The following is a 16,819-nucleotide window of genomic DNA, read 5'->3' on the forward strand; positions in this document are numbered from 1 at the left end:
TGACTGACAAACCACAATTTCTCTGCTTCCTCCCTGAGCTGTGCAGGTACAAGGCAGCTCTGAGTTGGTTTCAGCTTTAGCAGTTGCTAAAATGCTGTACATCATCACTGGGCACAGTGTGGTGCTAAGTGAGCTCTGCAGCTCGTGACTGGCATTGGAGCACATCCCACCAGCCTGGAGAAGGGACAGAGGGGAGCTCATGTTCCTGTCTGCTGACACGTGTCCTGTGTCTGCATGGGGAGTGGGGATACTACACCTTCACACAGACCATTCAAAACAAGATTTCTTGAGTCTTTTGCCCCTCTCCTCTCCTCTCCTCTCCTCTCCTCTCCTCTCCTCTCCTCTCCTCTCCTCTCCTCTCCTCTCCTCTCCTCTCCTCTCCTCTCCTCTCCTCTCCTCTCCTCTCCTCTCCTCTCCTCTCCTCTCCTCTCCTCTCCTCTCCTCTCCTCTCCTCTCCTCTCCTCTCCTCTCCTCTCCTCTCCCCTCCCCTCCCCTCCCCTCCCCTCCCCTCCCCTCCCCTCCCCTCCCCTCCCCTCCCCTCCCCTCCCCTCCCCTCCCCTCCCCTCCCCTCCCCTCCCCTCCCCTCCCCTCCCCTCCCCTCCCCTCCCCTCCCCTCCCCTCCCCTCTGTCCTGTCCTGTCCTGTCCTGTCTAAAGCCAAGCCCAGGATAAAGCCTTGTGAAGAAATGACAGCTCAGCTAGATTTATCAGACTTCTGTTCATTTGCAGAGATCTGCTGAAAATGACCACAGATCCTGACTGTGAAAGCGTCCCAGCAGACAAAGTCTTTGATCATGAGCAGTTCTGTAGAAATAAAGAAGCACCAAGCACACTGTGGACTTCTCTTAAAGACAAAAGTTTGTTGAATTTATCTGTACACATATATATATATGTGTATATAAACATGCATATATATATACTCATAGTCTAAAGGTACCTTAACCTGGAGTCATGCAAACTACTATATTTGAGCTTTTGCTTTTCAAATCTGTGACAAGAATGTGAGGATAGAAACTTAAGAAAGTTTCAAAAGCCCACAGACATCCTCAGTGAACAGGCTTTTCACTTTAATCCAGAGTATTGAAAAGAAATTATTTTAATAACTGATTCCTTATAAATGATTAATGTATTGTATTGCATCTAAGTGCTCTCCTGTTTCTAGGAATATCTTGTTGGGTAATATTCACATTTGTGATTCATTGCATGTTCTTTTATAATTGCAGTGAAACAATGGTTTCTGGCTAAGTGGTTTTAAAAAGTTTGTTGGGTGCTACAGGAGATCAAAGTATAATAAAACTTACATGGAAGCAAAAGTCGTGCATGAATAGCAGCACCAGCTTTAACAAAGGACTGAACAAACACATATAATTCTAAACAGGATGGACTGAATTTTTCATCCTGTCAATTCATCCTGGAAGGCTCCATTCAGATGAAAAGGCTGAGCAGATAGGCCTGCACGTATCACCACAACCATTGGCTTCAAAAACATACATACACAAGCCTGGGTTCCCATGGGCAGGGAAACTCTCACTGCAAGATGCCAACACAGACCTTTACATGCAAAGTTTGGGATCCTCTAAACAGAGTAAATGCACATGTAAAAGCAGCCTCAGCAAATAGTAATGACTAAACCAGACAGTCTTTATTTCAGTGCGCAGAGGGGTGGTCAGAGCAGCTGGGATGGCCTCAAGTTCATATCCCACCACTATCAAGAAGCAGAAAACAACTGCCAAATGTGTCAGACATGACACTTCAAGATCTAGTCACCTGTTGGTTTGTTTTAGTGAGGGAAGACATTGAGGTAGTGGTTAGGAATGAAATTTTTCTTTGCTGTCAGAAATAAAAGGAAATATTTTCTGTAAGCATGGAGTAAGTAGAGCACTGAACAACTCTTAACAGCAGATCACTCTCAAATTCAACCAAAATTCCTCACAGCTTCTCCAGAACTTCTAGTACTTCCAATACAACCCGGGTGGGGACTCCTGAATCTCACTTATCAGTCCCAAAAAATAGGAAAAGAAAGGGTTTTGAGCATAGCCATCTGCATTTGGAACCAAAACGTACAGCTGCAGGGCTTTGGCATTTTTGAGAGTAAAAGTAAATTGCAAGTACAGTGATCACCCAGTGAGCAAGTCTTTGTGGAATTAGACACTCATCCAGACTAAACACAGAACACACAGGTTTGCTTACTGCTTCCCAAATACCAAATAAAAACAAAATACCAAGAGGACAGACTAATTCTGACTTAAACAGTGGGGAAAAAGAGCACAGAACAAAATGTGTCAAAAGTAAGGGGCATTTTTTCCAGAAAATTATGCAGTTAGATATTATAGTTTTGTTCACAATAAAAAGAATGCAGCAAATAATAAATTTTACCTATATAATGTTTGGTTTTGAGCAACTGTACTAAAATGCAGTGTTTTGAATGCAATATGCAAGTATCACAATAATCCATTAATACAGAGCTATCTGGCCATTAATTTGTCAAAATAAACTACAGAATGGAGAAATCTTAGAGGCTTAAATTGCTCTGGGATTTCTGGATAGCCTCTTTGCAGAAATACTAACCTAAAATGTAATGTGAAAAAAGCAGCAACTAAGGACATTCAGACGAAGTGTCTTTCTTCATTCTCGGGTGAACAGATAGCTCCATGACTTGTGTCCAAACATTTTGAAAGCATCAGTATAAAGGAGTGACAGGTATTAAAGACATAACCTACCTTCCATCATTACATGAACTGTATCAGACTGAAGAAACAAAACTTTTTTTTTCCCTCTTGCTATGGTAGTTATTTTCATTCCCCTCAACAGCAATCTAGTCTTCTATGGAATGCAGTGGCATTTAAAAACCTGAAGTGTGAAGGTCATGAACTGAATTAACACAAAGGGTAAAAAATAATTTAAAAAACGTAGTGCCAATATTTATACAGCAGTTTAACAGGCCATAATCATTATGAAGTCTGTGAAATTGTGTATATGAAGGGCTTCAGGGGGATGAAAACTGTAAAATTTGATGTGCCTTGTAATCCCTGGATGACCTGCAAGGCCCTGCCTATCGGAAGAGCTCCTGCACTAGGAAACACTGTTCTGTCACTGGGAGAGATATATGCAGGTGAGATGGCCCAGCCCTGTCTGGGCTATGGATGCCAGGAGCCTGGCCAGGTCTGTGTGTGTGCCAAGTTGCCGCCCCACAGCCTGGGACAGAACCAGGACCAGGACTAGGACCATCCCTACAGCCTGCACTTGTGCTGCACTGAGGGAAATCCAGGAATACCAACAAAACCAGAGAAGCGGTGCATTCAACAGGCTCCTTGGTGTGGACAGTGGAAGGAGCAGGAAATGTGCAAAATGTGCCTGCTGCGCTGCTGGCACCAGGCGGGGATGTGTGAGGCTGGTCCCCAGCACGCCGTGGGATCACAGGTAAAGGCTCGCACGCTGCTGTGTTTCTGCTCTCACCCAGCCCGGGGGCAGCCAGCAGCATCACTCTCTCCCCATGTCTGCATGCTCTGTGACTCGGTGTTGCCTGCACTTTCATGCTCTACTGTTATACAGTACAAACACAGAAAGTTTTCTGCTGAGGCAACAGTCAGTACAAAGTTACCAGAAAGACCGCAAGCAAAGGCCACCCACAACAACAGAAGAGAATTCAGGGTGCACAAAACAAGTCTATGCTGTTAACAGTGCTGTGTGAATAACTTAGCAGCCTTTTTCTATCTCTACCCTTTGTGATTCAGTACCAAAAAGTATTAGGAAGCATTCAAAACACCTCAGCTCAACTCTTAAGAAGCTAAAAATCTTAACAGAAATTGCATATGGAATTCCTTTTCTTTTGTAAGCTTCAGGAACACATGCTTTGAAACCCCCAGTGCTCTTCCATCGATGTGGAGGTGACTAAAAGTAGCAAAGAGCAAAGGTATTACAGGGCAGATTCTTCTCTGCTTTTCATTACATTGTACAGCTGCTCATATCTGTACCATGAGTTCAAAGCTTGAACACAAACTGTCTGACAAAAACTCTGCACTGTGTACCAAAGAGCACCCCAGCCACATTTTCCAAAGCCCATTTTTTATCTCCAAGAAGAATGTTTTCAGACATAAATCGTAATTCTCCAAGCCACTGCCAGTACCCAAGCACTCCCCACAAAGACAGATAACACCACACCCTACCCGTAGAAATGATGCTCCTCCGATCGCTTGCTCTGTTCCCTGCTTCGTCTGCCTCAGAGTGCCCAGATCAGATCCTGCCCCGGAGAAAAAGCAGAGTCAAAGGCTTGTGATACTCAGAGCCGAGTCCTAGAGCCAGGCTGCAGGAGGATCAAGGAGTACTGGGCTGAAGCAGCGTGGATGGGAGATGTATCAAAGTATACTATTTCTCAATCATCACGCATAGGTAATTGAGAGCATCTCAGTTTGAAACTGCTGGTCACCATCTGGCGATAAAATACGGAGATGCCAAGTGAGTTAAGGCAAGCTTGTGCATACCAGCATATTTTAGTTACACTACATAATGAAACCCATCATCACCTTCATTCATACTGTGGTGTCTGTCCCAGAGTTGCAGCTTCATACAATTTGTGTTAACTTTTTCTCTTCTTAGCTTCAATTACAAGCCAATTTCATCTTTCCATCACATACACATAAACATAACCTTCCAATGCAAGACACTCCTAATATGAAAGGAAGTTAAGTGAAAAAGAGAGCAGCTGAGACCTACAAACTCATGCCACTCCTAAAAACAGGCACAGAAGTCAGGCATTGGCATGAATTTGCTAAATGATGCAGAATTAAAGTGTTAAAGAAAAAGACAGGAGTCTGGCCCTTCCCCTGCTTCACAGCTCTTCAGTGTGAATTACAGAATCCTGGGACAGCAGCAGGATGAGGCCTAGCTGACCTTTAAAACAATGAATAATTTCCTAACACGGTGAGATATTTTAAATATAAGTAACAGCTTTAAACACCTGAAGCACTCTCCTTTTAATTATTTTTGCTACATCTGAAATATTTGAGGGAAAATGTAGATGATATCTCTAATTTGTTAATTACCAGCTGGCTCCTACCGTGCATTATTAAGCTACTATGGCAGTGACTAATGCCTCTGACAATACTAAATTACCAACAACACCTTGTGGAGGAATGTGACCTGAGCAGCCCAGAAAGGACTACCCGCAGGTGTTTATTTTCAGATAAATGCGGTTTATTAACTCAGGCATATGACAGCAAACCACAAGTAAGTTAAGTACCACTATAACACCCAAGTCTAGAGGAGGAGGGCTACACCCCAAACCCCACATGCTGCCCACCCCATAAGCAGTGCCATGCGCCATAGCTGGAGTAACCCAGACACCTGCATCTCACTCCCAGCTCATGGCAGAGATGTGGAGGAGGAAGAGCACACAGGATTTTTCTCTGGAAGTGCTTTAGCTGCAGCTGTGGGTCCCCACTCGGTAGCTTGGGCAGGGGTGCTGGATGTGCAGGGATGCACCTTGCACCCACATTCAGGACTCCCCCACTTCCAGTCCAGCAGTCCCAAAGGCTTTGAAACAGGGAAGATAAAGACAAAGGAAATGTCATTGCCCACAGAAGGTCCCTCTGCACAGCTGCAGCCCAAGCACTGCCCTTTTCCTCTCACCTTTGAATACAAGTATTTCCCCCTCCATTTTTTTTTTCTCTCTAAGCACTTTCTGCCAAATTGATTAAACTAATGACATTATAGCTTGGACAGGAACTAAACATCTTAGTCATAAGTGTGTGAAATAACATTACTCTCCTTTCCAAATCCTCCTGGAGTGGTTAGGAAATCCAGTCTTCTCTTGTGCGTTTGCATTATAAAATTGCTGAACAAACCTACTCTGCTGTAATGGGAAGGGACACATTTTCTTCCCTAGTCTAAGTAGGTCAAGGAAAACATGATGTTGTGAGGATGAAACTGTTTTCCTCCATCTTCTTTCCCTAACGGCAGTTTCAAATCATTCCAATTTAATGATGTTTCTGGTGTTAGCATAACACTGTAAGGGTATTAACAACTGATGTATTGGTGGTCCTAAAGTCTGGGGTTTGTACTTTGTTGTGGGCTTATTTTAGCCTTAGGTATACACATGTAATTCCTACACATGGCACATTGTGGCACAGTTAAGAAAAGCCTGCAAAGAAATCTGGACGTGAAATGCAATGCATTATGAGGCACAAAAATTTAACTCTCAGCTCTGAGATTGACACTGAACTTCTACATCAATGTGATCTCCTTTTTAGGACGACATTCTGACTATCACCTCCTCTCAATCTGTGATCAATCAAATTGCTCTGAATCAGCACTGGCATAAACAAAGCCAGAATATTTCCAATGGAATTCCTCCAATTCATAGAACCTGGAGACTTCTCTGTGTGCATTTCATCAGGAGGGATTATCCAGTAGCTGGAGAAACATTCAACTATAGTTGTCTGAATACTAAATGCAAACTAAAGACCACTGGCAATAAAAACACATTTCAGGGGAGAACACCCCTCTCCTCAATGAGAAAAAGGGAAGAAATTACACTAAAGAGAATACAGACTGCCTAAAGTAATATCAAAAGAAATGTTAAACAAAAACAAAAAATTGAAGGTTGCTTTTCTACTGTTTACTTTAGAACAGATGGTGTAAATTAGTTTTGTTCATATTATCTGAAAAAAGAAAAAAAAATTAATTCACCTCATGTAATGCCTGTTGCAAGCTCTCACTCACCCACTCAAGAACTCCAAAGGGCCCCTTCTGCAACCAAATGTTTGTCACAGCAAAGGTTACACGCTCTTACAACCCACTCCTTGTATCCTTGTCCTGAAAACAACAGGCCTGCCTAGGACAGTAAAGCTGAGCACATACAAGTGGACATCAATCTGTCCCCCGTGTGAAATTTTTACCCTATGAAACCCCATGACTTCAAAGGAAACTCGGATTTCATCCGAAGAATCCAATTACATATTTCAGATTCAGGATGGACTGTCGAGTGCCAGCTGACAAAGTGATGTCCCCAAGTATTTCAGGACAATGATATTCGAGATGAAATGCAAAGCCAGCTGTTTATGCCTTATCTAAGGAACATTTCAAAATGAGGAAATTATATGATGATTAAGTGCCTCCTCCACCTCAGCAAAACACATTCCACTCTGCAGAGATCTTTGCAACCAGAATTTAGAAAGAATGTCTGTCACTAAAATAATTCCATGAGCAGTATTATCACCAGTATCGTCAAATCATAGGGATGGTAGGGAAGATATGTAATCCACCTCCCACCGTGAGACAGAGTCAGATACATTTTGTTCATGTTTATTAAAGTCATTCCTAACACTTCCAGTGATGGAGACTCCACAAGATCCACTGGCAGGGTATTTTGTGGATAAAACTTTCATAGGGTTTACGTCCTCCTCCTTGTTTCATTTTAGATCCATTTCTCTCTGTCCATGGCACAGAAAAGAGATTACTGGCCCAGTCTTTGCAACAGCCTGTACTGTGCTGTCTGTGCTTGAAAACCTGCCTTTCTCCTACTCACTCCTCCACAGCCTGCTCTTCTTTAGGCACAGAAAACATAACCCTTTCAGGGCTTCCCCCCTGGGGTACGTCCTGTGGATCTCTGATCAGTTTCTTGCCCTCTTCTCCACATACAAAGCAGTCAGCATTTTCTTCAAGAGCAGCGCTCCAAAATGAACACGGAACTCCAGCTGAGAGCTCACCAATGGGGATTGCTCCCTGCAGGCTGTGGTCCCACCTGCAGCCCACTATTGTGTGTTCCTTTCTCCCCTTTCTATTGTGCAACAGCTCAACATTGCCAATTCATGTTCAGCCGGAGATCCACAGTAACCTCTATCCTTTCCTGCAGAGCTGCTGTCCCGCTGGCTGTTCCCCAGGCAGTACTGGCGTCAAAAGTTACAAGGATACAGCTCAGTGAGCCTTCTGGAACTACACACCACCACTGCAGCCTCTGTGCAACCAAGAAGACGAAAGTGCCCTTTGCAATGCTGCTTCACAAAAGGCACCAAGCTGTCTGTAGTTTTTCACCACCACACAGTGCAAAACACTGGAAATCCATCAAGGACTGGGCCAGTACTTGCATAAACTTCTCCACTTTTCATTTGCTCTATCCACCAGGAGCAGAGTGGAAAAGCAGGTAGGACTATTTCTTCCAAGGCTGAAATACCCAATTTTATGTCCTTGCTCTGTACAGAGCCTGTCAGTAATAGGCAGTCAAGCCAAGTACAAGCCCAAGCACAAGCCCAAGCACTCACCTAACAGTGGTGCACAATAGAAAAAGGATAAGATCAATGACCTGTGAAATAGGTATGGACAGACCTGGCTAGGCTGGGGTTGCTCTCTAGCAAAGCTTGGTTTCTCTTGGACATAACACAATGGATGACTTATTTAGTACTTTACATGCACAGTTACAAAGCTTGGGCTTTGTGCACAAGGAATTTACTTCCGCTTCCAGAAAATGAGAGTGGCCTGAAAAATTACCAGTCTATCTTCTTAGTTGGTGCCTTTTTCACAGAGAATACACTGTTCCAACAAAAGTGGATAAAAAGTGTAACAGCAAAGATTAGGCCCATTCACCCAAATTACCACCAAGTTGTGAGTAACTGCATGACACTCAGCCACCACCTATTCCCCCTTCCATGAAAATGTACTATTCTGCAAAGAGTCCACATGAGCCTGGAACTACTATTTTTCCAAAAGTCTTTAGTCTCCAAGACTTTTAATTCTGTTTAGGAATACATTACCAGATCTAATGTAGATGAAGAATTTATATTCGTTTGGATTCTCTTCAACTATGCACTACCTTCTTTATTTATTTGACTTTATGATTTGTGAAATCATATTTACTATCACCTAGGGTCACATAATTGCTTTTTGCCATTATCATTTTAGCAAGTTTCCTCTGTTTACCCCACTTTCTACTAAAAAACGTTTTTTTCAGTTGCTCTGCTAAATTGTATGGCTGATCTGAGACTTTATATATCAAATATCAGTGTGAGGCTGAATGTAGTGTTTACAAATTTTAAGCAAGTTTCAAAGCTGAAGTTATGGAAAAGAAATAGTTCCACCCGTGCTAAAAGAAATCTTTAACTATTCTTTTGCTGAGAAGCCTTCATTCCTCCATTGTTTCACACACAAAAATTCTGCAGGCAGATACAACTGTTACTTTCCTGTCAATATCACCAAACAGCCGCTGAGTTTAACAGAAGTCACACTTCATCCCCAAGGATGGCTCACAGGGAGCTTTAGAGCTTACAAGGGCAACTGATTGCTCTGGCAGCTGGAGGTCTGCACCTTTGCTGATGACTTTTGTTTTGAACTGACATGGATCTATGGGAGACATGCTCAGGGGGCTCCTTGCAAGCCACAGACAACCTCTTGTATTTGAAAATGTGTCTCCTCCAGAAATATCCCCCCTGAGATTCTCTAGGTAAGCAGAGAAGATGGAGAAAGGACTGCTGCTGAATTACCACCTCTGAATGTGGGGCCAGCCTGCCCCGCTTGCTGTGACTGTGTTTGATGGGTCATCCAACTCTGTGGCTGGAATCAGGGGGAAGACAACTCAGAGCTTTGGTTTGAGAGGCCTGGAAGGTGGCAGAGAAAGCTGGGAAGCCAGGATGAAGAATAAGTTGTAGGGGAAGTAACATGATAGATAGCATTATCAGAAGTGGAGTTTTCAAGGAACAAAAAAAAAAAAAAACATGGCTTGTTCACAGAATAGCCTGGCAGAGAATGTAGCTTGACTCTCAGCTTTGTTAGGTTCTCCCTGCATTCCTGTACCAACCAGCACAATACAATATATAGCTGCATTAAGCTGATGTGATTTATTTTCCCTAATGAGACATGGAAACTAATCAAAATTTTAGGAACAAAAATAAAATCATAAAACACTTTGCATTTTGTTAGATCTGTTTGAAAATTTGTTTCATCTGTTTGGAAGCAAGAGTGTTGGTGTATATTCGAAGAAAAGTTAAGTATTTACTATCATAAGAGCAATTAAAAAGATACCAAGACAAAGGATTAGCCATGTCTCCTAGACTAATTTTTCAAGTAGGTGAGAAAGCTTTCAGTCATACAAGATAGTTAGGATTCCATGTCAAAAAAGTGACAAGATTTCAGAATTACCAACTCAGAAGTTAAAAACTTATTAAATCAATGTGTTGCCTTTGTAATTTAACATTTTGGGGGTTTTTTTAGATGTAATCATTCTCAAAGCAATTTACAGGAAAAAAAAAGTGATCTAAAAGCAGGGAATGGATTGTATTTCCATATCACACATATATTACATTAGGTCACTTAATCCAATACAAATGAGTATTTTAATTAGAAAGAAACAGGGGGACAGAGACTTGTGATAGCCAAATAATCATTGCTTTATAAATCTGGAAAGAATCAAAGTGTTCCCTGATCTTCTTCCAAGGACAATGTTGCATTAAGAATGAACACGCACTGAAAAGGTAGTAATTACTAGAAAGCAGTATATTTCCATTACAAGAGGTATTTTTAAAATGTAGCAGGAAAGCCCAAGATTACTAATTCTATCTGCAGCTGTTACTTGGTAAAGAGTACTCAAGGACAACTTCACTTCAAGCATGTTCCTCTGTGCTTTGCCTTTGCTTACTTTCATAGTGTTTAAAAAAAACTAGTCACAAGTTGTCATCAAATTGCTTTGAAAGTCTACTTGCTGACAGACTTTTCTGTCTCTGCTTCATTTTTATCTCCCTTTTTTTAGGTTTCACTTAATGCAAATTTTCTTATAAATTTACAAAGAGGTATTTCATACCAGACCAGTCTTATCCTTACCATAGGCATAAAAGAAAATAAGAATGCAGCATGTAGGTACTACTTTTCATCTCTTGATCCTGGAGCTCTTCACAGAACCAGACAAGTATCACCATCACTGCTCTCAGAATGGGATACACCAAACCCTCTCCCTACATGGCATGACAAAGATCACAGGCACAGAAGCTGACTTGTTCCCTCCACTGCCCCAGGGAAGGTTATGTTCAGCAAACAGCCATCACCACGCCACCAAATGAATTAATAAAGAAAGATTCATGATTTCCTATCTCTTTATTACTCAGAGTATAATCCCCAAATCAACTTTTATAGCGAGACGCCATGTAATTGGTTCAGACACAGGAAAGAGACAGTGAAACTCAGTTTCCGGTAACGTCCCCTGCCAGGAAGGATGGTTTTTCAAGACTGTTAGTTGTTAGGCATTCTCTCAACTACCACAGCTGCAATTAGATGCATTTTTAAGCATCCTATTAGTGGGAAGTATCGCTGTGTTTTCAGGTAAAGTCACTGCATACCATAATAATTAGCCAGGAAGTTCTTTATTCCCTGATACACCAGGAGCCGGAATGAACAGTAAGTGCAGGAGATCCGACATCGCTCGGACAGGCAATTTCCTTGTGTTCCCATTCATGGGCTCAGAGGGATAATATGGCTGCAGAGGACATAATAATTGCATTAGTTTGGGGGTTGGGTGGGTTTGTGTTTTCTTTACAGAATTACAAAATTACAGAATCGAGGTTTTCTACAGTGTGGTGCACCATACAGACTGTCATACTCTGCCAAACAAATCACTGGGAGAAGAATCAGGAAAGGAAGATAAAGGAAATTTTATCACTATAAGCTGCTTCTTTGGAACTCAGAAAAACACCAGCACATTATCAAGGTACCTTGCGGAGACAGCCCTGAAACTCCTTACCAACCAGTTCCTGATGACACTTCCATTTTCTTATTTATGATCACTGCAAAAAGCTTGAAGATGAGGCTAGAACAAAGTTTTACAAAGACAAAAAAGATCATGACAGAAGAAAAATGGGAACCATGTACAGTAACTGTAAAATCTAGCAAGGAGGGCTTTTTAATACCCATAAGCATATCCTTGCCACTGGTTTTAGCATGGTTTGCAAAGAAAAAAGTGTAGGATCTATTAAACGGGAAAAACGCTGCAAACCCAAAAATGCAAACATTTTCATCTGAGAAAGAAGGATGTTTTTGAACTCTCATGACAAAGTTACTTACAACGTAATGGTACAAAAACGGAGGGACGTGACCAGCTTCCTTGAGAAGCAGACATGCCACCACCATGACAAAGCAGTGCTTCTCCCTAGGAGACACCAAACAGTCAGCTCCTGAGAGTAGGAAAGCATGGCATATGCTAGTGACGCTACTGAGTAGCACCTCAACCACTCACACAGTGCCTGACACCAGGAGGCACCAGCTTCACCAATGTTCTGACCCCTGCCGGATCCCCCTGAAGATCAGCACCTTCACGATCTCTCCTCCCTCTGCAGCAGGAAGAGGCAAGGACAGAGGACAGCCTCCCTCTTACCAGCCCATCCCTTCTGTCTCAGCAGCCCTTCTCCACCTCCCCCTGTATGGGATTATTGGAGGTCCTGGGAAATGTGAGGATGGGAAGGGAAAGCTGCAGGAAAGAAGTCCAGAAGATCGAGAAGAGGGTGTCACCATCCCTAGCAACACCTTGTTACAAAAGCTTTTCAGAAAGTGTCTACTTCTCTCTCCTTCCTCCCTCCCCACTTCCCAACAAATCCTAGTTGCTTAAGGAGCACAAGGCTAGTGAGGGAGAATGGGGCAGGGAGAGGAGGGCAAGGGGAGGAAAGATGTTCCAGTCACTGTGTCTTGCCCTGATGAAGCCACCACACCCCTTATCCGAAAACCTCAGTATCATGCTGCTGTGTAATACCATTATCACTGAGCACATGCAGTACCACACTCACCCTAACCAAGAAAAATTCACCCTAACAGCTGGCGAAGGATTTTCCACTTCAGTAAATATGGCAACATTATAATAATTTAGAATTTGTATTAAATACACCTACATTTTCTATGGGAAAATACCACTTTATTGAACGTTTTTCATTTATTGCCAGGACAATTGGAAAATATTATTTCAGGTGGATCAGGTAGACCAGAACACTTTTTAAAGTCAATCTAATACCACAATGTAGTTCTTTACCCTGGGAACATCCTGTTCCGAGGTCAGATGCTCATTCCCTTCCAGGAGCGAAGGTTTTTCAGGCAGCTTCACTTCCCAGAATTCAAGGCATGTTTCTTTGTGACAAAGCTCTCCAGTGCCTCTTGGACATTTAATTATGGGAGAAGGGTCTCGGATAATAAAATGGGAACATCATGCTCCTGAACTACAACTTCTGAAAAGCAATACACTGTGGTAGGGAAATGCAATTAAATTTTGAACTGACTCAGGAATTTCCCATGGAACATTAATTCTATTTTCTGCTCACCTCTGAATGTCAGTCTATTTTTCTCTTTCAGTTTAGGAAGCTTATAAAAGGTGCAGTGAACCCCTACTTCTAAATCTGTGGATTCTCCCTCCCTCCTTGGGGACGCCAGAGCCATGGGAAGAGCACATCTGCAAACAGAAGCCTATTGTGTTAAAACCTGACCAGAGGCGATGCCTAGCCCAAGGAACTGCTACCTAGGTACCCAACACAGAGAAATAATAAAGGTATTTTCACTTCCTTCCAACCCCTTCTGGTCTGCAGGGCCTTTGAGAGCTCACATGATTTGCCTGAAGCTGCACTGGACCCTGTGCAAGAGCCAGAAACTAACCACAACTTCACCAAGACCCACTGCAAGTTTTACTCATCTTGACATATTTGTCTCAAAGGTCTTCCACTTCAGTCTCAAAACAAATATTACAGTAATTCCTTAATGTAATGTAAAAAAAAATTTCCTCATGTAAGCAACTGTTGGCCTGGAAATTTAGCACAGGACTGAGGCACTGATCCAGCCTGAGCTACTGAAAAGAACACCCAGCTATTACAAACTGTAAAAGAACTGGCTTGAATTTCATTTCCCATCTCTGCATCCGTTTTTTATTGCAGATTTACCGTAAAGGTTATATATCTCTTTCTTCTCCATCCCCTACACTTAATCACACAGAAAACACTTCACAGCAGATTCACTCACTCAAACACAGCGGAATATTTTGCAAAATTCAGGCAAGCTGACCAATAGAGATGAACTCAATCAAATGCCAGAAAGATACCAAAACACACCAGACACATCATCTTTCCTTGAAACAGAGGAACTGTTTCTATTTTAGTTCGCCCACTTTCACATATTTTGCACGACACAGACTGTAATTATATGCATCTCCTCAGCACTGATATCTATAACCAAAAATGTCAGGCGTTTCAGTTATCCGCAAGACAGCACCTATTTCCTATGGTTATTATGGGCAGTACTAACACGTCAGGAATTCTGAGTATGTTTGGGTGAACTGACACCAGATCCAAAGTTAGGAGCTCCCCTACTATGAGTGTAAAACACACATGACCAGAAAAAAATGGTAAAAACAACGCTGGCATTTAGACGATGCACACTCAAGCCCAGATTCAGATGATACTCTCAGACTACAAGTTCTTGCTACATAACAAATATTACATCTAACTTCCAAATGAGTTGCTTATTTTAAAATCCTTTTGGGCATAGGAACACCACAACTTCACCAGAAATGTTTCAGAAACTGCCTGAAAAAGACATTGATCAATGAGGCAATTTATCTGCCAGATACTGAAATTACTTCTGATAAGTTCTAGAAAGAACATGATAGCCTGAATTTCCTTTTTTCACTCACAAATTCACTATCTAAGTGAGGACTACAACTACCAGGGGAATGCACAGGTTTTTAAATTTCTACTAGAAGGACTTTGATCAAAGAAAATGATAGCCAAAATGTTTGTTGTTTTTTCTTTTTTTTTTCCAAAAAGACCAACCAACCAAAAAAAAAATCAAACTCCCAGTAAAAGGATTATTTGGAAACAAACAAGGTTAAATTTAATTAACCCTGTGCTGTGATCAAATTCACCCATGAGGAAATAGTTTGTAAGTGAAACCATGGCCAAACAAGCAAGCAAACATTGACTACATCCTCTCTAACATGGAAAACAACTCGTTTTTCAACTTTGTAATAATAAGCAGCATTTCAAACAGCATGTCCCACTAACGAAGAGCAGAGGTATGTAACAAAAATCATCCGTTAGGAAAACCGCACTCCAAACGACAATGGCAAAATAAAGCCCAAGACTCCCTAGGTATGCCAAGAAGAGTAACCTTACGAGCTATCACTTCACTGAGGAATAAAGTTCAAGTGCTCCGTACGGGGAACACGGGAGACTAAATCGCCCGGGGGTAAGCATTACTTAAGTATCCACCCCATCCTAGAGGAACTGCCAGAGTGCTCTGAAGGTAGCAGGAAAGCCCAGAGGAACCACCCTAGCAAATGCATGCAGAGGCAAGCTTCCTACTTACCCTACTGTATGCACCATGATCTCTTTTGCCACCTTAGTAATTCCCAAGTATCCACAATGATGTTATTTTTTAAGGGAATAGGACAGCTGCTAGAGGAGACAGAGGCAAGCTGACAAGCAGAGCTTTGCGAGAAGCCAGGCAGAGAGGGATGAATTTAAACCTTGGCTCAAGATGCTGTGTATTCTGCGTCTATCTTTAACTTCTAAATGATTTGGTTTCACATTCCTCTGAAGTCCTGCTGGCAGATGCCTTCGTGGAGCTTTACCAATCGCAGGCATCCGGCTCCCTCTCCTCCTCCATCCCTCCACCTCCCTCCCTCTCTCCCATCCTCCCAGGCTGCCACTCCACCCCCATCTGCCCCATCTCCACCTCTCCTCACTCACACACACTCACACACACACACACGGAGGGGCTGGCAGGATTTCACGGGCTTCCAGCCTCGGCTGCCCGCCCACGGCCGAGGGAGCCGCCCGCCCGCCGCGCTGCCGGGCACCGGGGCCAGCGGCCCGGCGAGCCCCGGCGCCACGCGGAGCCTTCGGAAATCGGGGCAGGCACCTGAAATCACAGCTTGTGCCACTCAGGCAGGGTCCCTGAGCCCCAGCACCACCGACCGAGCCGCCGTCCATAGCGGGACCCCGGGGGCGCATCTTCCGCAGGGGATCCCGGGCACAACGAGCTAGAGGCCTGGGGCAAGGCAGCAATTCACCCGCTGCTGGACGAAGACTCGTATCTGGAAGCGTACAGCTCCCCGCACAGGGAGTTTTACGGAGGAAGGGTATTTTAACAAAAAAACCAAACCAAACAAACAAAAAAAAAACCACCACAACCAACAAACAACCCAAAAAACAACAACAAAAACCCCCAAACCGAAACCAAACAAACAAACCAACCAAACCAACCACCCCAAAATAGAATATATAATTTGAAAAAGCTTGTACCAGATTTTGACTAGAAAGCTTCTAAACTTCCACTCTTAGTCCGTGGATCCTTCCTTACAGTAACAATGCATTGCCAAGTTGTTTAGACACAACAGATTAATGATAGCATTCTAGGAGATAGAAGGGGGGGAAAATCTCCTTCCATGTAACTCAAAGTCCGTGTCCCTACCAGAGGCTGCTAGTGTTGACACAAACCCGACTCTGACGATGAGCCTTTCAAAACAGCAGATTTTAATGCTCAAATGCATATTCAGTCGAATACTGCTTGCCATCAAGTCTGCCTTATCTCAGACATGGGCAGGAGCGGAACAAGCGCAAGACTTTATGTAAAATGTATGAATTATTGAACACTTTCAGTTGCAACAGGAAAATACCAATTGCCAGTCACACCAATTCAGACAGAATAACCTGGTAAATGTATCTGGTTTCTTAAGAGCCTTCAGCCTTTGTCTGAGCTGCTGCCAAGAGGGGATTGCAGGGATGCAGACAAGCAGCAAGCACAGTTTAGGGCAGACAGGGCAAGGCCAAGCTGTGCCCGGAATCCTTTGGCTGAAAATATGGTTTGAAAATG

General features: G+C 43.0%; 1 protein-coding gene across 12 annotated transcripts in view; it reads right to left on the reverse strand.

Moving 5' to 3' along the window:
• DTNA (dystrobrevin alpha) overlaps positions 1 to 15,419 on the reverse strand; it is a 180,969-nt gene extending 165,550 nt beyond the window's left edge. For 6 of the 12 annotated variants that reach the window (XM_066181753.1, XM_066181809.1, XM_066181832.1 and 3 more), the window contains exon 1: positions 15,311 to 15,408. In XM_066181753.1, coding sequence (XP_066037850.1) covers positions 15,311 to 15,327 — 17 coding nt within the window. In that variant the 5' untranslated portion in view covers positions 15,328 to 15,408. Of the gene's footprint in view, positions 1 to 4,164; positions 4,239 to 15,310 lie in introns of all 12 variants that reach the window. The other 6 variants (XM_066181799.1, XM_066181825.1, XM_066181763.1 and 3 more) reach the window with 5 other exon arrangements.
• Positions 15,420 to 16,819: the final 1,400 nt, after the last annotated feature.

Source organism: Chamaea fasciata, unplaced genomic scaffold (genome assembly GCF_029207755.1).
Source record: "Chamaea fasciata isolate MVZ Bird 193981 ecotype frontalis unplaced genomic scaffold, bChaFas1.0.hap1 SCAF_1, whole genome shotgun sequence".
Taxonomy (NCBI): Eukaryota; Metazoa; Chordata; class Aves; order Passeriformes; family Sylviidae; genus Chamaea; species Chamaea fasciata.